The 22701-nt window shown below is 46.3% G+C and overlaps 1 protein-coding gene across 1 annotated transcript in view; it reads right to left on the reverse strand.

Annotated features, from left to right (window-relative positions):
- Positions 1 to 22701, reverse strand: part of HMCN2 (hemicentin 2) — a 267414-nt gene that overhangs the window by 221439 nt on the left and 23274 nt on the right. Inside the window, exons 5-8 of the mRNA XM_088466840.1 lie at positions 21973 to 22144; positions 17764 to 17870; positions 8137 to 8257; positions 6151 to 6414 (exon numbers count right to left, since the gene is read on the reverse strand). Of these exons, the coding sequence (XP_088322966.1) occupies positions 6151 to 6414; positions 8137 to 8257; positions 17764 to 17870; positions 21973 to 22144 (664 nt within the window). The remainder of the gene's footprint in view (positions 1 to 6150; positions 6415 to 8136; positions 8258 to 17763; positions 17871 to 21972; positions 22145 to 22701) is intronic.

A 22701-nucleotide genomic window follows, 5' to 3' on the forward strand; every position in this document is an offset into this window, starting at 1 on the left:
CAACAACTACACTAGCCGCACGTTACTAACCTCTTCCTGTATGTGCTGCCGAAGGGAACACATGAGATATAAATAGATGCACATATGCATACCTTCTAAGGTAAGCACAGAAAACTGGTGAAAGGTTTTAAGACCAGCCTATAATGTAGTATATGTGCTGCCACATATATGCATGGGAAGTCTCTTTAAGGCGAGCCCATGTGAGGCATAAGCCTGGGGATGGGACGCCAAAGTGTGCTAACCCTGGGTGAAGGGTATGCTATAACCATAAGTTCTGGCAGCAGCACCAGAACAGTAGAGCTAGTACACCATGAGGCTATGATACTTCACAGGCTGAGATATCAAGCCATTAGATTAAGCTAGGCGCCCTTTGTTAAAGAACGAAGGGAAGCCTGCCAAGCGGCGCTGCATTGGCGGGACTGTCTCGCCAACCCCTCGCTTCTAGCTGTGATGCATCGATTGAACTGGCCTCTTTCAGAACCGCCTAACGTGGTGTTATGTGCAAAAGGGAATTGGGCTAGTGCCCATACAGCTAGCAACCAGCTATCCACTGTAGCTAGCACTAAACTCCTATTATACAAGGACAGGGCCTCCCCTACCTTTTGCGCTGAAGCACTCCCAGTGTGGTAGTCGTAAGAGACCCACGCTAAAGCACTCCCTGCTGCAGGTAGTGCACTGAGCTATACTGCTTGTGTGCAGGCAGTAACTACAGTCCTTAAAAGGGAAACAGGGGGCACTGTTTGTTCATGAATACCGCGCTGTGCGTGTGCAAACTGCTACACTCCAGTTAGCACAGCGCTGCTAGCCCCCTTAATAGTATAAAGCGGTGATGCTGTCCTGCTGTGACAGGAGTGTGATGGTCATACAGCGCTGCATCGTGGAGCCGCATTGTGCTGGTATAACGTAAGGCTATTAGCCCTATGTTATAGCTAACAGGGAAGCCTGCTCAGCCCAGCCAGGAGCTGCGGGACGCGGCATCTCCTCCTGAGATTTAGATGAGGAGCGTTGCTAATTGTTAAGATGAGCCTAAGCAAAAACAGTGCTGCCTGCACCGGGAGAACATACAAACTCCACACAGCAAGAGCCGTGGAGAGATCCGAGCCCTGCGCTGATACTTATTTGTAGCTAGCACTTAAAAGCACTCCCTCCTACTTCTACTTTTGTGCTAGCAGCACTCCCAGCGTGGGAGGGGGAGGGAGTCGCATTAATTAACCCTGTTGCAGGAGTTAGGAGGCAGCCGCGCTCATTCAGGCGCTGGTCTGCACTGCACTGCATCTTTAACCAGCGGTAGGCAGTGGTGGCTGCCCCGCTGGTTGGGCTGTTGCGTGCTCGCAATTAGGGCCGCGAAGGGGGCGTGGCTTTGCCCCGAGTGCGGCCGCCATTTTAATACTGGGGGGCTACTGCTGCCTGCTTTAGACGCGGCAGGATGCCCTCCCAGGTACCTCTGAGCTCCCTTCACGGGGGGACTAATGCCGAGTATGTCTGCGCAGCCGCGCTAACGGACCGGCAGACCGCGCTGCTCTCAGATGAGGGCTTAGAGCACGAGCCCGACTACAGATGGCGCGGCTCTTATTAGACGCGGCAGGATGTATGACGCCCTATCAGTGTGTGCGCGCGCGTGCACTGTAAGGCTCGCCTCTGCCCACTTACTAGGAAAAAGTGGGCTGGGCGTAATGTAGGGAAGACATCCTTCCTCCCGGCCCTTCTGAGCGGGGTACGGGAGCATCAGCAGACACATCTATAAGGCTGGGCCCTTGTCTCAATAAGGGAAGCCTCTATACGCGGGTACTCCTACCCAAGGATCGTGCTGCTTGTCAGCGCTGCCTCATGTAGAGGGACTCGTCTGGTCTCCTGAAGCCCGCCATTACACTACCAATGGCAGATGGCAGGACCTCCCCTGTGCTTCACTATTTAGTGAGCAGCGGTGCGGCGTCTGTCATCTGTGTGATCTTACTCACACCGCCCAGCGTTTCTACTCCCATATAGAGAAGGGAGGAACAGGCGTCTCAGTGACAGTCACGGAATCACTGCCGCTTAACACGCACTTGCAGGGGCCCGCGCTCCATCCCCTCGTTAATAGGAGGGGGATGGCTAGGTATAAGCCAGAGACCCGGACGCTGACTGTCGAGTGCAGCAGCAGGTCTCGTCAGCAGCTCCGACACTACCACTTTCACTGGCAGGGGGAAGGAGCCGTGTGTGACAGCCATGCAGTGTGCGCTGTCCCTGAGCCCAGCGTTTTGGCCCACCACTCCAGCTAGTCAGGAGTAGTGGGATATACTTACGGACTGCTGCGGCCGGGTTGCTGGGCAGGGGGGCAAATGAGGAAACCCGGACACGAACCGGTTTCAGTTGTGGCGGGTCCTCATGGAGTCCGATGACTCTGTTTAAAGTCCCCCCTCAGGGTCACCGGACACAGACTGCAGTAGCCGTGTGGTGCCCTCCCGGCGGCTCCCACGTAGCAGGCAGACTGCCACAGTAAGCAGCCTGCCTGTCCTCAGCTTGTTAAATAAAAATAAAAAATAAAAATTATATGAGAAAGGCTGGAGACAGCCTCATGTGCGACCGGCTCTCTCGGGCACATTCTAAAAACTGGGGCTGATGGGGCATAGAGGGGGAGGAGCCAGTCACACTTCTAAATTATTTAAAGTGCCAGGCTCTACTCTACCACCGTCTATACCCCACTGTCTTGAACTCCAGTGTCCCCTAGTGGATGAAGGAGAAAGGGGTATAATTGCCACGTTCAGATGAGTTGAGAGCTGCATAGGCTTAAAGCTATTTAAGAGTCTTTAGTTTTTTGTAATTGGTTAGAATTTGGTCAACTGTTGCTAGGTAGAGTAGTTTGTTGGGGTTTATTTGGTTGGTTGGTTTCTGATCATGTGTGAGATGTTGGGAGTGGCTATATGTGGTCTTTATAAGGCTGGTATACGCCCAGCAACTTCCTTTCTGGATGGTGTTTGTCCCTCCCTCCCCTATCTATTTCTTGTGCTCTTTGGGCCTGATTCGGAGCCGGACGCTATTTGCGCTCGCTCGTTCAGAAAAAAGGGGTGGCTATTCAAATGAATCGTTCGCTCTTTGCGGTCTGTTCACGCCTCTAGGTCTGAACGAGCGAACCAAACATGCGGTCGTTTTTTGGAAAACTACGCCCCCTGGCCGCTCGCATCCTACGTCATGTCCACTATTTATTAGATTAATCGAGTACATCGACGAGCGTATGAACTGCTCGCTATTCTTGTGGTTGGTTTTTCCTACCGCAATCATGCGAGCAGTTCTGACTATAAAATAACCCAGTGACGTGGTCAATGACGCTGCTGTATTAATTATGCACACCCATAAAATGCCCGTTTTGACGTTTAAGCACGCCTGCGTTCGGATCTCCACTCCCCGTTTTCAAGCACCTTCCCCTGTTACCACCCACATACGCCTCCTCCTGTCACTCAAAATAGCAGGCATTCGCTATTTAGCGAACAAACGATTTTCGGCCGCACTGACTGGTTCGCGCATGCGTATTACGATCCGTACGCATGCGCAGTTGGCCAAACATCGCTCGGAACGAACGAGCGGCCGCTTACGAGCGGCTCTGAATCAGGCCCTTTATTGTGTTGTGTTCTTACTAACACTATGTTATATTATCATGTTGGGCGGGAAGGTGCTACAAACCAGTGGCAACGTAAGGTGTAAGAAAACGTTGTGGAGCACATATCCTTTGAAGGGTCATAGTATGGCCTACCTCTGCGGGAGGACTTTGGGCGTCCATCTCTGCGGACACGCTCATACTATGCAATATTATAGGGGTTGTGAGTCTTCACAGCTTAGCTTACAATGGCCACAGTGGGGCGTATCAGTCGCTCCCTAATATTGGTCAAGTAACATATGGCTGGAGCTGAGTGCTTGTAGCACCCTTCTTTGCCTCCCAAAAGTAAATTAAAAGCTCAGGGTCATACCTTCAATAAAAGCAAGTTATGACCATTTAACCAAAGCAGTCTGTGTACGTGTCTTTATTTTAGTACAAGTTAGTTGTAAGTTGTTAGATTGTCTTTAATTGCAATAAAGTTATGGACGCCTTATGCTATTGTACCTATACTAAATCATCTAATAAAGATTCTGTACATCAGGGACATCGCATGACCAGAGACAGTGCCCTCGAGAAAATTGCCTTTCATCAGCTGCAAGGTATGGACTCGTCAAAAGATGCTATCATTATACTTTAACATTGTCAGAGCTTGTCATTGTGGTGACTTTGTGACATCTCTAATGACACTTCGGGGGCCTTTGAAGACGCTTCTGAGCTGACAGCTAAAGTGATGTATGTCTTAGCCTGACATCACCCTGCAACATAAGTAAATGTTACCTTGCTTAAGACAGACTTTGGGAAAAGAGAAGGATGTTTTCAAAGCTTCAGACTTTGATGAAAATATTATCCCTTTAACAATGGAAGCAACAAAAAACATTTAAAGGGGTTACACTCTTTTAGACAACCCTGTTTGACAGAAGCCAGCCTAATTTAATCAGCTGCCACCGGCAATGCACACACCCCCCTTTCCTGGCCCAATAAGTAGCCAGGATGAGGGTACTTCTTAGCATGTGGTGACAATTCTCCTCTCACTACTGTCTGAGTGGGTATCTATTGAGTTGGGGCCCTCATTGGGGTGAACAGTGCTTTAAAGTTTTCAATAGTTCCTCTTAGGTTCAATAAAAAGAATAGGGGATATGTGAGATGGATATTTACTGTCTTCAAGCAAAGCTATTAACTTTTCACTAGCTGGAGAAGTGCGTGGTGTTACAATGATTATGGCGTAGGCTTATAGTGCAGAAACCACCGGGGCACGTAAAAAAAAATAATACATGTGCGAAAAAGCTGGTTCTTTCCTCATAATAACGGGCTTAAGTGGCCTTCGAGGGAAACCAAGACTTCACAGGATATATTCTTACTTGAATATCTATTCATGGTAGTAAATGTTGAAAGAGGCTCTATTATCAGGGGTAATGTGAGACACATGTCTCAGTCAACTGCTTTTATGGACACTAGAGGGTAATGAAAAAGGGAACTATATTAACAAATGGCAAATTTCGTCATTGAAAAGTTTGAATTAGCGGGAGTAACCTGGCTGGCGGATCTAATACAGGTTGAGTCTCCCATATCCAAAATGCTTGGGACCAGGGCTATTTTGGACATCGGAATATTCCGTATTTTGGAATATGTGCAAACCTTAATGATATATCTTGGGAATGGGTCCCAAATTTAAACACAGAATGTAATATATATACACCTTATGCACAAAGCCTGCAGGTCATTTAGTAGAATATTTTCAAAAATGTTGTGGCTCAAACAAAGTTTGTGTACATACATGAAATTTATGTTTCATATACACCTTATACACACAGCGTGAAGGTAATTTTATACAATATTTTTAATAATTTTGTGCCTTAAACAAAGCTTGTGTACATTGAACCATCAAAAAAGCAACGGTTTCACTATCTGAGTCATGCTAAAAAATTTTTGGAATATTGCGTATTTCTGAATATTTGGATATAGGAGACTGAGGGGTCTATTTACTAAGCAGTGTTAGGAGACAGAGTGAAAAGTGATAAGGTGCCAGCCAATCAGCTCCTAACTGTCATCTCACAGGCTGTGTTTGAAAAATGACAGTTGGGAGCTGATTGGCTGGCACCTTATCACTTTTCACTCTGTCTCCTAAGGGTATCCACTACCCGACAGTGAACAGACTGAACGATAACGATATCGTTATCGTTCACTACACTGCAGGGTGCCCACACTGAACGATATGTCGTTCAGTGCAGGTACAATCAATCATCTGCAAACATGCTGAACCTGTCGATATCGTCAGGTTGACCAGCATATTTGAACGATGATAGATGTCTAAAAGACCAAATTTTCAAGCAATGTTCAAACGATTATCGAACGATTTTATCGTTATCGTTCAACTTTATCGTCTAGTGGATACCCCCCTTAACACTGCTTAGTAAATAGACCCCTAAATGTGACAATATTTATCTTTTGAAGTACTCTTTCATGGCAGATTGCCTAAGTGACGTAAATGACGCTATTTCAGCTCACCAGATGGCCTAGGCATGGCTCTATACTAGAGTCAAGGAAGACATACCATTAGTGATATACACCCCATCCCTCACCTGGTATTATGCTGGTGTAGGCCACATTGGACAGTCGCTGGAACTGGTGCCCATTGTGGTCGGTCCCATTAACTTTCATGAAGAAACTTCCCCTGGGTGCCTGGAACAGCGGTACTGTCCACAGCTGCTTGCTGCGCTTATAGGGCAGACGCTGTGCCGGCAAAGCGAAGTAGGACTCGCCGGAAACGCGTAAGAAGTCCAGAGTTGTCACCTTCCCGGGCGGAGAGAGGCCGGTGCAGTTTATCAGAGCTGAGATCGGTACTCCTAAACCAGTAGAAGGGGAGGAAAATATATATGAGAAGCAGAATGTAATAAATCATCTGGTTCTGATATCACATCAATAGTTTCATAAAAATGGCTGATATAATTGTTTTGAAGCTATATACGAGTTATCATGTCATGTTATTACACAATTATTTAGTCCATGCACGTGCAATTCTTTCTTATTACACAGATAATCAGCTTTTTGTGGGCATACTGTAGACAGAGCAAAAAGCTTTTATTTGAAAGTAGAAATCAATTATGGTTTAATACCACCTTCTGCCATATAATATGCAATCTCCACTGCTGGATATTATAATATTACGCCTAGCAAAATGAAGTCTAATTTCTAGAGACCATTATGTAGGGTTCCATTAATAAATGAGCCATAACCCCATTATCACTCGCTAAAGGAGATACAGTATGACATTCGTTTTGTATTTAGCAAACAGCGGTAAGCTAAGCTTATATGACTGTACCACGTATGCCATCTACAGGTGGTGTTAGCGGCACCATTAGACCTACGCCGGGAGCCCAACGCCCGGTATTCCGAATGAAGGTAAGCCGGGTGGCGGGCGGTATAACATACTGATTCCCATCATACAAACCACATTTCTTTGCTTCATAAATGACCAAATATCTTTCAAAACAGCATAAAAAGGTAAAATAAAAGCAAGGTCCAGGAAACTGTATCAAAATTAGTGATATGTGGTTCGGTTTTGGCTCGGATCTTCCCGCCAATTTCGGATCTCAGAATGAGGCAGAACGAGCCAGAACATCATCTTATACGGACAAAACGTCATATTCCTCGGACATCTGTACCAAGATGTTCATTAAAGATGACGTTTCGCCTCGTTCAGAGATCCAAACTTGGCGGGAAGACTCGATTCAAAACCGAACAGCACATCTCTAATCAAATTTCAATAAAAAGTGTGGTCTTTCCGCATCTTATCTACATACGTCCTTTTCAAGGGCATTTCTATAATGGGTGCAGGGGTACAAGGGCACCAGGGTCCAGGGGGGCCCACACCGCACTCCCAGCACCCATATTTTTAATACTTACCACTCAGCGCCATCAAAATTGCCTGGAAAATGGCCGCCACGCCCATTTACACAGCGTTTTGTGCACGCTCAGTAGGGAAAACACAGGGAAAATGTCCGTGGCGCCATTTTCCTGTAGACTCTGGGCACACTCTAGTCCCCAGAGTCTAACAGCGCTGCACTGCGCTCAGTGCCACGGCAAGAGCTGGCCTTTGCAAGCGATGGGCTTCCGGGTATATGGCCCAGAAGTCCCTCTGGCATTCTTCTGCGGATGTGCGCCGCGGGGAGCTGGGAGGTATCCACATCCAGGTCCTGGAATGTATTGCATTCCGGGGCTTTGTGCACATGAAAAATGCGGTCAAACCCCTGAAAACTTAATTTTCAGAGGTTTGGCCGCATTTCTGACATTGCTGCATGCCGCCCCTAAACTGAAACCTGCTGACGTGATACAATAGTATGCCTGTCCAGCCCAAGCTTAATATCGACTTTTTAAATAAAAAGAGCTTAATATAAAAAAAAAAAAGCGCTAATCCAAAAATGTAAAACCGTGGGATTACTATATCTGGAATAGAAATCTCTTCTTCTGTCTCTACTGCCGAGAGACCTCAGACAGTCGTAGGTTCCTACAAACATGGGTTCTCCCTGAGGCTAGTTCCAGACGTTCTGACATTTTGGTGGATTTACCCTGCATCGGCCGCTCGGTGACTCGTAGCGGATCCACTATGGCCGTCGTGGAGAATGCTGCGCGGAAATCCAGCGTGCTGACTCCAGTGACCCTGACGGTGTGCCGCCCTCTGCTGCTGATCTGCAATGGAAAAACGGACAGGAGCAACGGAGGCAATGCCATTAATAAGGTGGAAACTCATAATACAGACATAGAACAAGATGGCCGTGATGTTACCAGTAGAATATGTTGCCACAGTCTCATATATTTTAACATATCTTTCACATATTTCTCTTTCTATATAGTCTTGATATCTGCTATATCAGTCTCGACATTGCTAGTGTGCCCATCAATGGTTCTAGAGAAGAATATCCAGTTCCGCAGGATATTAATGGTCTATTTAACATAAAATAGATGATCCATTATGAGCTAGGTAATATATGGATATATAGTACCGTGGTACATGTTAAAATATCTGAATTTACATGTAGCTGTGTTATCTATATATATTACAGTTATTATACTTTAGTATGTTTATTTACTCATATCCATATCAGACCCATTGTATTATACCCTACCATGGACACAGAAGCGCCTGTATTCACTGAGGCTAGTCTGGCCAAAAGACAATGGGCCCGCTGGTGTGTGTTTAGACCAGGGATGGGAAACCTCAGGCCCAGGGGCTGTATAAGGCTCCCGGAATCATTTGGTCTGGCCCTCTGAGATTTTTTCTGCTAGCCTCATCTGGCTAGCAGGGTGCCTAGAATGGCACCCTGCAGCCAGAATCTATGCAGCAGTGCCACCTGGACCGTCCTTAGGACGCTTCAGACGGTCACACCACTGTCCTTACATTGCTATTATTACTGGCAATTGTGGCCCTGCTCAGTGTGACATCACACCAAGGGGGCGTGGCCTGCACCGGGTCAATGAATAATGTTAGATATATCAAAATGACCCTCGGCAGAAAAAAGGTTCCCCACCCCTGGTTTAGACCATTGGGAGGGGGGCTCTGAAACATGTGGTAACGTGCAAGAGCTAACTAGACAGCATCCTGGTTGGATTTGAACCTAAAACCTTGGTGCTATGAGGTTACCATGCTGGTCTTTGTGTCACCATGCTGCTCTGCTATTATCTATTTCCCACAGGCAGTTATCTTGCTGAATAATTAGTGTTGGATTAGGGGAATAGTAGGTCCTTGGAGACTGTGATGAACTTTAATTATTATAATTGCATGTTTGCTGCTTTTACGGTTGCATGTTTGCTGTTATGGTAGTTTTTTTATGAGTTGTTTTTTTTATGAGAGTAGTAGCTGCAAAAATTAATTCATTGTATTCGTTATACGTGGTCAATAAATGTGATTCAGATTCTGTATTGGCGTCACTCTGGCCGTACACACATCATTCTGATTATATACGATCTGCGAATTGATGACCATTGATCCAATACAACAAACATAGGCCCTCATTCAGAGCCGTACGCTCTGAGCAGAGCGCACGCTCTGAATCAGGGCCCACCTCCATAATTATGGAGCGTCCTCCTGGACGCTCGTATAGCTGTGGGTCACCACCCACAGCCTATACGAGCGTGCAGTTTGATGGCCGCGATGGTCTTGACCATCGCGACCATCGCCACTGCGAGCCGGAGCCTGCGGTTGAGGTTTTCAACCGCAAGGCCCGGAGTGATTTTGGCTCTATCAGAGCCAAAATCACTCCCACTGACATCACTAGTGATGTCAGTGGGCCGGCTTCTGACGGTAGGCGTTCCCTTGGGAACGCCCCCGTCAGGGAGGCATGCCCCCGGCACGCCCACCAAAGGGGGCGTGCTGTCAATCAACATCGACAGCACGCCCCCTTTGATCAGACACAACGAGCAAAGGAAAGTCCTTCGCTCGTCGCGTCTGGCGCATGCGCAGGACGGAGCTCCCGCCGTCGAGCGCATGCGCAGTGCACAACATCGACCCACTTGCGAGCGGACAGCCGCTTGCGAGTGGGTCTGAATCAGGCCCATAGGCCGTTATCCAATTAGCCACGGTAAATTACCACGGCTAATTACCTTACCCGGGGCTATCCAATTAGCCCCAATGCTGGCACTTATCAGCGATTTTGTTTCACCTGCCTCAGGCAGGCAAATCGAAATCCATGATAAGGAGCCATTTTTCTCCCAATCACGGCAGTGAAAATACATAGGTCCACGTCTTTTCACAGATCCTATGTGTTTTCGTGCGAAAAAAATAACAATTACAGACTTAAAAAAACTGGGTTTAGTTGGATACCAAGAAAACAAAAAATCAGCAAACTGGCTCGAAAATAGTGGGAAAAAAAACTTTTTTTTTTTTTTTTTTTTGTCAGAACACTTTTTCGCTGCTAATTGGATACCGGCCATAGACGGCTAAGCATTTGGTGGAAAATTTAGATGCAGAAGCAATGGGATTGGAGCTGATGGAAGTTTGTGTATTGTAGCCGTGAGGCTGAAATCCAGGCCTCCTGCAACAGTCCTGAATTGCAGACTCTTCAGAGGCGGTATTCAATTTAATTTAATTTCTGTGCATAAATTTTTCCCTCGTTAAATAGATATATATATATCTATCTCCTATTCCATGCGGCTTAGTTCAGGGACCTTCTACCAAAATTGAAAAAACGGAAAATAAATAATAATTCTAATAATAATAATAATTGGGCAACTTGCCTCTCCTTGCCCCAAATCCTCAACAAGTGCTAGGTAGCCTGAGTAGGTTCCAACTAAAGCAGGAAAAACAAGTAGGATGTAGTGAAACCCAGACTGAGGCTGGTCAGTGCAGGACTGTTGCCTCTTGGAAAACAGGGTCCACAAATAGTGCGCCCCTACCCACTCCCAGAAAATACCCACCCTACAGTAAAAAGTACTGTGGCTCTTTTGTAAGCCAATAGTATAAGAAAATTCTGCCTCATACGCGTGCCCACCAGTGGAGGAGTGTGATTCAGAACCCCATTAGTTGCTCGGTCAATCATAAGCATGTAACCATACTGGCCGCTTGTGATTGGCTCATCACTATGGGAAGTCCCAGTCAATTCTGGGCACAGTTATTCAGTGGTGGGGAGGGGTGTATCTTATTTTGTTCTGTCTTTGCTTTTTAAAATGTTGAGAGGTATGGGTTATATGAGGAGAAAAGAGACCCTGCACTTCAGGCAGTGGAGTCAGCCATTGAGGGAGTAGAAAAAAAAAAGTGAGAATAAATATAATTCACTAAGGAGTCTGAAGAGGAAAAGTGTTGGTGTTGCCCATAGCAACCAGACTCTAGTTATTTTATATAATGTACTAGATATATGATAGCTAGAATGTAATTGCTCTGGGCAATACCTCCTCTTGTCCTCTTTAGATGGTTTGATAAGTTCCACCCACCTTCCCAGGAGCCAATGAATAACGAGTCAGGGGAGATTCTCTGGAGGGGCTGCGAGCGAACTTAAAAGACCTTTAAAAGTCACGTTTTCTGCTTGAACTCACCCAATGGCTCCCTGAAGTATGTGTCAGTGAAAGGTCTGATTTAATATGCCACAGATGAGAACTGAGCGTGGTATCTTTTGAATTACACATTTATGCAGTACTATTCCAATAACACTACATAAATATTCATATTGACATATTCCAAATAACTCTGTGTTAGTTCATTCTGTGTCTAAGAACAAAGATTCTCTCTGAAATCAATACCGGCTGCCGAGAAGATTGTGACAAAAGAAACAGCACGGAACAATGCAACTTATCAACAAAAATGACATAAGCAAACAGCCAATCATGTAATGAGAAAAGCAGCTGCAAAACGGCAAAAAAACAAAACAAAGAAAATGAAAAACAATAAATAAAAATTAAAAAAGGAAAAATAAATAAAAAAAGCAAACCCAAAAGGAAGATTCGCCAGGTCTGTGTGAGGCAATTAAGGTGACGTGCACGTATCTGGTGTACAGCCTCATTAGGGTAATGAGCTGCCTTTTGCAACGTTTGAGGGAACTGACAGAGAGAAATGGAACAAACCCAAGAAACAATAAACAAATTCCCATGCCGAACTTATTCCAGGCTTCAAAGGACTTAGCCCTGGAGGGAGCATTCTCCCCACACCTTCCACTGGACTCATTATAATATAACGAGCTGGGGGCATAGAATTAGATTCTGTCTTCACAATATTATTATTATCCTTTAACTATAACACCATACAAAACGCATAAAAGAGTTCAGTTCAAACATATCAGAATAATAGCAACATACACACAGCAGTCAGTATGTACACATCTAGGCAAACCGTCACTATAAGGTATAAAACCAGCTCTGGCTGAACCTTTACCCCATATGGTGAGCGTAGCATTCAGGTTCAGAGCAGCTGATTACAAAAACAATTCCAAGTGAGAGGAGATGACGGTGAAGGTAAGGGCCTTTGCTCATTAGAGCTTACAATCTACAGGGCTGACACAGACCGGTAGGTTAATAGGATAGATACTAGGGCCAAATTGGGGGAGGTAAGCCTAGTAACTAGGCTTTGATGAATAAAAGGGTTTTGAGGTCATTTTGAAGTTTTGAAGAGAGGAGAAGAGCCTGATAAGGAGTGAGTTCCAGTGGTGAGGATCAGTACAGGAAGAATACTAGAGGGGAAGAGTCAATTAGTTGGGAAGACAGACAGCTGTCATTGGCAGAGCAAAGTGGGCATACGGGAGTCTGGACGGAGAGATAGTGTTAAAAACATAGGAAGGGGGAGAGGATAAGGTAAGGGCTTTACAGGTGAGTGTGAGATCTTGATCTGGATTATGGCGGGGAAGGGGAGTCCGTGTACAGCCTGGCAGAGAGGGGAGGTAGATATAGGTCATGATTTAGATCAGGACGCAATGCCGATATTTACGCAGATTGAGTGATTGTTAGCCATTGCGCAAACGTGTAAGCCGCACTGCGCACGTGCAGCGATTGGATTGCGAATACGATCACACACAGAGGGTTCACTCGCAAAGTGAGTGGCAGGTAGTCAGCATTTGGGGGTGGTTAGAAAAACGCAGGAATGTTGGACCTTTTAAACACTGTTTTCTGGATGTCGATAAGCTGGTTACTGCGCCCTTGCTGGCAGCAGGAGAACGCTCTGCGTGTCTGGAGACTTCCTGTGTCTGCGGCAGCTGAGACTTACAGTACTCAGAAGGCTGATGGCCGCCCCGATCTGCGTTTCACGTTTCCGATTTTGTGCATGAGTGGCGGATGTGAGATGCTTTCAGTGACCGTCTCTATGCACTGGACGGCAGGTGAGTCATTAGTATATTTGCGCAATTTTATTGGCCTATAAAGTGAATAAATCTTGCTTTATAGGTCAAGGTATTTATACTAGCCCGTACAGCTGCAGATTGACATGGAAAACTTTTACATAGGTGTTCCCAACTAAAAAAAGAACGTATACAATGAAACCTCTAAATAGGTGTCTCCCAAATAATCCGATCCTCCTCGTACACCCCCAACATCTCATGTTTTCATGTCTTTGGAAACAGGAAAGTACTGAGCCAACAAGGTAGATTAAAGAGCAAATTTATCAATATTGTGAATTTTACCCCATTAAATATTATTTCTTAAAGCCGCATATCATGGCAATAAGAGAAATTATAACACTGGGGAACAAAATAAATATATTTTTTTCTTGCCAAGGATTTAAGATCGGTGCGAGAGTGCTGGCAGGTCCTATTTTCGCATTAGATCTTCGCTATAGCTGAACTGGCTCCAGTTTTCCAATTAATGAAAAATTATAAAATTCAATTACTTTCTCCATTTGAAGTCCCTTACAAGTCTAAGCCGCTTTACTTAACAGAATCGACTTAAGGAGCGTACACACTAGACGATATGCTCCCTGAGCGATATCGTGTAGTGTTGTCCCCGGCAGGCTGTGCTCAATGTCGTTCATGATATTGAGCACACCCGCTGAACGATATCATTAACGATATCATTCAGCGCCGGGCTCTCTCCCCCATTCCCCAACATGCAACAACCTGACGACATCGTCAGGTTGGCCTGCATGTTAACCCGATGAACGATGATGACGAACGACCCGCGGGAACGCGCGTCGTCGTTATCGTTCATCGTTTTTGTGTTAAAAATGGACGACTGAACGATAACGATATCGTTATCGTTCAGTCGTCCACTTTAACCGCCCATTGTGTACGCATCATTAGTTTTGCTTTTTTAACAACTACCCTCTTTCAACAATAACAAGAATTTGTTTTATGTGTGATAATGTAGCAGGTAGTCACGTCTGAAACATATAACACATTCACATCTCTCGCTAACGCTGGGAGGAGGCGTGGCCATGCACTGCTGAGCCTGCTGGGACATCCTCAGACCACAGCCACGCCTCCTCCCAGTATACAGAGAGGACCAATGCACTGCTGGGACATCCTCAGACCACAGCCACGCCTTCTCCCAGCATACAGAGAGAAGCAATGCACTGCTGGGACATCCTCAGACCACAGCCACGCCTCCTCCCAGCATACAGAGAGAAGCAATGCACTGCTGGGACATCCTCAGACCACAGCCACGCCTTCTCCCAGCATACAGAGAGGAGCAATGCACTGCTGGGACATACTCAGACCACAGCCACGCCTTCTCCCAGCATACAGAGAGGAGCAAAGGAGAGGACCGAGTGACGCAGTTAGCGCACCTCCTGTTCCTGTGTTCGTCCCTCTCTCTCTCCCATCACAACCAATTTCCCTCCGTTTGGGCTTGTTTTGTTCAGTACGTCCTCGGCTTTTGTTGGGAGTTAGCACTGAATGTGTGAAACAAAACGTTTTCACCGTACAAATGAGTTCTTCTCGAAGACGGTGTACTAACAACCCTGATGTTTTTTGTTATATTTGTGGCAAATATAGTGTTGTAAAAGAAAGAAAAAAATATAACTGTATTCGGAAAACAAGCGTATCAGGCTTATTTTGGACGTCACGAAAGCCAGCAAGACAAGATTTGGGTGCCTCACAAAGTTTGTAAAACCTACATGGAATCACTCCGCAATTGGACTAAAGGTGATCGAAAAGGACTTAATTTCGGCATAAATATGATGTGGTGTCAGCCAAAAGATCACTTGAGTGACTGCTAGTTTTGTGTTGTAAATGTGAAGGGTATGAATCGATTTAAGAAATGCAAATGGGAATACCCAAGTATGAATCCTGCAAAACAACCAATACCACATAGCGAAGATTTGCCTGTACCATCATTCAGTTCTTTGTGCGAAGTTGAATGTGATGATGTGGAAATGTTAATTCCATCCAGTGCAAGTGACATCACAGATGAAAGTGAGTTTGAAGAAAGTTCCTCTACTCCAAACAAATTTTCTCAAAAGGAACGAAATGATTTAATTTGTGACTTGAACTTATTAAAAAAAAGGAGCTGAGCTTTTAGCCTCCAGACTTCAAGACAAGCACTGTCTTGAGCCGGATGTTACTATAACGTCTTATCGAAATAGAGAGAAAGCCATACTGACGTTCTTTAGCCAAGATAACAATCTTGTGTTTTGCAACAATATTACGGAACTTCTCCAGGTGATGGGTTTACCAGAATATCGAGCAGAAGACTGGCGGCTCTTTTTGGATAGTTCTAAAAGGAGCTTAAAATGCGTATTACTGCACAATGGGAATACATTTGCGTCGATTCCTATCGGTCATTCAACAAAACCTAAAGAACAGTATGAAAATATCAAGTTAGTCTTAGAAAAAATTGCGTATTCTCAGCATCAGTGGTCTTTTTGTGTCGATTTAAAAATGGTAAACTTTCTTCTTGGGTAGCAAAGTGGATATACTAAGTATCCTTTTCTATGGGATAGTCGTGCAAAACAAAAGCACTGGCAGCAAACCGTATGGCCTCCAAGAGAAGTTATAACTAGGAGAAGCCCACATCATTCATGAGCACTTAATTGACAGGAAAAAAATCATACTGCCGTCTCTCCATATCAAACTGGGTTTAATGAAACAATTTGTAAAAGCATTGGACAAGTCAGGCGATTGTTTCACGTATATCTGTCAAACATTTCCATATCTTAGTATTGAATAGGTAAAGGCAGGAATTTTAGAAGGCCCACAGATACGGAAACTGGTGAAGAAACCGAATCTGAAGCATGGCTGGGTTATGTGTCTGTCATTCAAAAAATTTTTGGCAATCACAAGGCAGACAACTATTATGAATTAGTCCACAACATGCTAAAATGTTTCAAGAAAGTAGGTGCCAACATGAGTATTAAAGTACATTTTTTTGTACAGCCATTTAGATCACTTCCGTCCAATCTAGGAGATTTAAGCGAAGAACAGGGTGAACGGTTCCACCAGGATATTCTAGTAATGGAAGAAAGATATCAAGGAAGGTGGGATCGTCACATGATGGCCGATTAGTGTTGTAGTCTGCAGAGGGACTGCCCGCAACAAGAGTACAAAAGAGAATCCTACAAAAAAAGGTTCTCATAGCTTCCTAACACTTATGTATGTAATTATCCTGTGTCTTTTTATAACATTTTACGAATCAAATTTAATCAGAATTAAAAAAAATATATCTTTTTAACTATTTTTAATAGTTTAATTTAATTTTTCATAAATATTAAAAGACATATGCATATCTCAAAAACTAGAGCCAATTGAAAAATAAGCATGGCATATTCATGATCAGGAGCACACAATTAATCGAAATCGACTCTTAAATCCCTGGCAACAGATTGACTCTTCCCCAGTGTAATATATCCGGAGCTTGGTAAATGTAATAATAAGGCCGCCCCCATAGAAGCCGGAAGGGGCTGTTTTTGCATCTCGGGGATGTTTAATGTTTGCTTGTAGCCGTTTCTGGGGGATTTCCTGCAAAATTATCTTGATGAATATGCCCCTAAGTCACCTGTACATTGTAATATGAGCTAGCGTGGGTGCGTGAGGGCCGGATTTGGAGCACACTGCTCTAAATTATTGACATTAAGGGGCCCATTTATCATTAAATATTTGTGGGTTGTTCCTCAAAACACCCGTTTTCGGGGGTAACCGCAAGTATTTAGTATCACCCCCATGTATAAAGAACCACAGCAGATATCGCCGATACCTGCTGCGATCCCTCCATTCCAACCGGCAGCCACAGCCCCCATAGGTTTCTATGGGGGATGCGATGCTGCCAGATTTACCAAAATCCGGAATGTCGTGCATTCCGTATATTGGCCCCCACAGCTAACGCCATTTGAAGAGGGCATTAGCTGCTGTAACCTATGGTGTCGCGCATGTGCAGTACCCCAGGCATCTCTCCGGGCACATCGCAGGGACGGCTCCTTCTGAGCCTTTCCCTTTGGCACACCTCCCAGTCACCGCCTGGGAAATCTGTCCATCCCGATCGCACCAGCACATTTGTGCCTGCACTCTGTGTAACGCACGTGCCATCACAAATAATCACTCAACTACATGGTCATCAGCATTGCGTGCTCCTCTGGATCAGGCCCCTAATGCCTTCTGAGGAAGATGCTAAATAGCAGAATCCGTAACAGCACACGAGATACATCTAAACCTGAGCGGCGCTCCCATAGAGCTCGTGCCGAAACCCTGCCTGGAAGGGAATCCCTAAGTGCTCTGAGAAACACTTCTAAAACTTACACTACTCTCTGCAGTGCGAACGTGCTCAGAGTAACACACAAAAAGCTACTTTACCTTGATGACCCAAATTCCAGGCACAGTCGGCTTCAGTCCCAAAACAAGCGCAGAATTGGGGATATTGAGCAGCTCCTCCAGCCCCTGACTCACCGAAAGTGCTTTCCCTGCCAGGAGAGAAATAAAGGGGGGTCATAATCTCTCGCTCTCTGGTGGTAGCCAAGTACAGAGAGAGAGAGACAGAGAGAGAGAGAGAGAGACGTTGTAGCAGTACATGCAAGATAGGAACTCTAAGCCTGGAGGGACAATTACATCAATCTGAGAATATTACAGTGAAATGTTACGGAGACAGTACAGGAATGCAGAGTGAAGATAATGATGGAGTACACTCAGTTATACTGAGGGGAAATGCAGAGGAGATAATAAATCATAAGTAAAAAACAAGCATATAAATAAAGAGTAATTTAAAATAACTGTGTACATAGCACATATCTGTCATTAGCTTTAATTGATCTAACTTGCATTTAACTGATTAATAGTGTCCACCTTCAGGCATCTGCTTCATGGACAGTGCGCACCTCCTGCCATGTAGAATTCGGGTAATAGACTCCTAACAAAAACTATTGAACCTTACATTAAGGGCCTGATTAAGAGGTCGGTGCCGGCACGGCTGCGTCCTTTGGCGGTCGTCCGTCTGCGACTTTATGCAAATGCCGCCACAAAACCCATATCCCGGTGTATATCCGTATGTATGAATGTGCAATTGCTTTGAGCGTCTATAGACGCCGCAATAAGTTTTTAAACCCCACCCTCAGTCGCGCCATCGAAACTTGCACCAGCCGTTGCTGGATGTCGGAAGAAGTGGATCGATGTTTTTCATCTTTGCAGGCGTCTGAGAAGCACCGCGCTGAATGCCTGATTTGGAGTTACACGCTATGCCGATGTTCACGCAGTTGAGCGATTATCGTCTGACTGCGTATGAGCCACAGCTGCAATGCGCACGCACGGTGATTGACGCGGATACGCTAGCCCAAAGGATTTATTAGCCAATGATTGACAGGCAGGGGACCATTTTGCTGGAGGTAATGGGGAGCTGGAAGAAACATTCGGGCATGTCACGACCGTTTTTGGCGATCCTGTACGCAGGAAACATGGCTTCGGTGTCTCGGTTACAGTGCCCATTCCTGAGTGACCATAGTCTCACTCAGGAAGTGAATGTTTGCATGATCTTCGTCCGATGTTGCGTATAGGTGCGCAATTATAGACAGCTGCAATGGCGGCCGCTGGTGCATTCGCACATTGTCGTAGCTGCGGCAGCATTAGCGCATAACTCAGTACAGATTAGGATACACGGTAGCAGAAATGTAAGGGGTGTTCCGTTGACTGGGAGGTAAAAGGGGGAGTGGCTATAAACATGCGTGGAGATGTTGCGTCTTATAGGAGTGCTGCGACTGTGTCGCTGAAAGCGGTTGCGCACTGAGTCGCTGGACCGTTCCCAAAGGAGTCCATACTCATATGGAAAAACCGTGCCTGCCATGCAGCTGGTGCAAGTTTCCATGGTGCGACCGATGGAGGCGTCTAAAGATGCATCAAGCGGTACTTCAGCGTCTACGGAAGCTGCCAGTGGGAGTCTCAGTCCTTGCCCATTCGGACGCACGGGAAGGGCTCTGTGGCAGCATTAGCATAAAGGCTCAGATGTAAGACCAGCAAAAGAGGCAACACAGACTCTGCAGGGTCCGACAGAATAAGGCCCTTAGTGTATGGCGGAACCTGTAACGCAGCAGGACTCCGTCAGAGACTTCATGCAGTGCCACCTCCTTCTAGTTTAAACATCAAAAGCCAATCACGGTCCCAACTGTTGTATGATAACTCTGATAACACTGTTCCCCTAGAAGTAAAACCCCACATGGATTGTACTAAGGACTAAGATGGCCAAAGATTTCACCACTATTTAAATCTACTCACTTCTTTTGCTCTTGACTGCTCTGATGCTGAATGCTCAGTTCTCGTACAAACACCACACTCCCTAGATATTCAGGACTCTGGGCCTGATTCAGAGCCGGATGCTCTTTGTGAGCGCTCGCTCTGAATAAGGGCGGCCTGTTTTTTTTTTTGGCCGGCCTCCAAGGCGCTCGATAAGCTGTGGGTGACCATCCACAGCTTTAGCGGGCGGCCTCGGTGATGGTCGCGACCATCGGGCTTGCGACGAGTCCCTCGTGGTAGGGTCTTGTCCAGCGCAAGCCCCAGTGAACTCCCTGCTCTATTACAGCAGGAAGTTCACTACTGACATCACGTGTGATGTCAGTAGGGCCACCCCCAAACGGCAGGCGCTCCTAAGGGGATGCCTCCTTTTGGCCAACCACCCCCCCCCCAACCCGCCTACAAAACGGGGTGAGCTGTCGATCAACATCGACAGCCGCCCCGTTTTGCTGCGAGCCCAGAGCGAGTGAAGTTCTCACTTGCTCCGGGGCTCGCGCATGTGCACTGCCCGGCCATCGACCCGCTTTTGAACGCTATGCCCTCGCTATCGGGTCTGAATCAGGGCCTCTGTCTGTCCTGGTTCTCATCCTACACATCAAACTGGGCTTCATTGCTCATCTGTGGATCCACCTCTTTACTTCCGCTCTAAGGGGTAAATTTACTAAGATGGGAGTTCTATTTAAGAAGTGAAATCTGGAATCTGATTGGTTGCTATGGGCAAGATCACTTCTTAATAGAACTCCCATCTTAGTAAATTTACCCCTAAGAGTTAGGGTAGCACAGAACTTGGTCTGAGGCCTTCTGCTCTTCTCTATCTATATCACTTCTCTTGGAAAATTAAGGAGCTCCTTTGGGTCTTCATTTCCCCTCAGTGGGTGACACCCAAACTTATCTATCAGATCTTTCCTTAGCTTCGCTGGCCCGGATCCCTGAGTACCCTTCAGCCATCTTAGATGTTCTCTTCACCTCAAACCTTAGAAAAACTGAGCTAATGATCTCTCCACCAGTCTACAGAAGCTGATGTACTTATCTAACATCTCTATTCTTTGTTGACAACACAACAATAGGTCCTAACTGTTCTGTGTTCCCCTCATCCAATCTGTATCCAAATCCTGTTACCTACATCGAAGAAGAACCTCCAGTAATATGCACGTATTTCACCCAAGGCCTTAATTCAGGAGCAGACTCACAGGGCCTCATTGGGAGTTGCACGTAGCACCCAATGAGGGCGGATCCACCATTTATTTTGCACACTATGCAATTGGTAAGCAACATACGTAACATAAGCATTTTGTGTGTGCACGGGCGATCCTGAACTCGTCCGTTTCTTACTGTACAGGAAACGGGTATTACTGGGTGTCAACTGGGCGTATGACCAAGGCGTGTGATGGATGTGTTGCCAGAGTTAGCCACCATTCTGAGTGGTGTGTATGCAGTGTGTATGTATCTCCTGCACCCAGCATTGGGTAGGTTATAAGGCCGATGACGGGGCTGCTGGGGCTTTGCATACACAAAGATGTGTACGGCTTAGAATAACGCCTTTGCATACTGATCACACTTTGTATACAGGCGAGTGTACGCAGATGTGTATGCATTGCACGCCTCTCAGGAGCAAGCACATAGGGCCAAATATAATAGGGTGAGAGTTTAGAAATTGTGTTTCGAAGATTTTTATCTTCAAAATGGGAAAACATCCGGATGGGAGTTTAATTAGGGAGAGTTTTTTTAGTCTAAAAACCTGCACGTTTGCATTCTCTCGGACTCTGGGTCTCATTCAGACCCGCTCGCAAGCGCCTGAGCGGTGGTTTCACAAACGGAGGCGTTCCCAAGCGAACGCTTGCCATTTGTGGGCGGCCCCATTGACATCACCAGTGATGTCAGCGGGAGAGCTTCCGACTCTATTAGAGACGAAAGCTCTCTGGGGCTTGCGGCAGACAAGACCCTACCACAAGGGTCTCGTCGAAAGCCCCGATGGTCGCGATGGCCTTGACCATCTCGACCATTATCCTGGTCGCTCGTTGAGGGTGTGGGCGGTAACCCACAGCCTAGCTAGCGGCCAGGAGGCAGGATCATTTTTTAGATGCGGCCGCCTTCATTCATTCCCCTAGTGTTTTGCCTTCCCTCCATCAGAGAAAATCATTTATCCAACCTCCAAGGGTTCCCTGAAAACTCACATCTTTAGGCAGACTTTCCCAAGACCCTCTTGTAAACCCCCTATTCCCTTCTACCCGATAACGATTACTACCCCTGCATAGTTTAATAACATGAAAATAAATAGGTAGGGCTCACCTGTGGGATCGGTGACCTGGATTAGTGGGTCTGGACCACTGAGAGATATGGTAACTTCTTTGAGGCTTGGATCAAATGGAATCTCCCACTGTCTCTCACCTGCAGCCTCATGGCCGGTGGAGAGCAGGTGGACTTTGGAGACTTGAATGGCTTCCTCCACCCACTTCAGCACCTGGGAGAGAGCAAAGGGGTGAAAAATATATTGACGTAACCAAGAGATGATAAATATAATTGGCTACTGCTTAATCAGAACGAGCACACTTATTCCTTCACATGTACATACTGCCAGCCGGAATCGGTAGGATTTACCGCCGGAACCATGCCCGGCGGTTGGAATCCCGACAGCAGCATTCCGACATAGGAGGAAATCCCAATCGTCCTAAGGTAAGTATACACTAACCTATTTCTACCCCCTAACCCTCCCTTAGGGGTGCCTAACACTAACCTTCCCCCCCCCCCAGTGCCTAACCCTAATCCCCCCTCTAAGTGCCTAAACCTAACCCCCCCCCTTCCCCGCCGCCTAAGCCTAAATCCCCTGGGGGGTGCCTAACCCTAAGTCCCCCCTGGGGGTGCCTAACGCTAACCCCCCTTCCCCTAGCCTAATCCTAACCTCCCAGGGGGTGCCTAACCCTAAGTCCCCCCCGGGAACCCTAAACCTAACCCTCCCCCCCTGCGGTTATCCGCGCTCGGCGCCCGGCGTCCCTTCGATCGGGATGCCGGGCTCCTGGC

This window comes from Taudactylus pleione, unplaced genomic scaffold (genome assembly GCF_031769625.1).
Source record: "Taudactylus pleione unplaced genomic scaffold, aTauple2 ptg000003l, whole genome shotgun sequence".
NCBI classification, from domain to species: domain Eukaryota; kingdom Metazoa; phylum Chordata; class Amphibia; order Anura; family Myobatrachidae; genus Taudactylus; species Taudactylus pleione.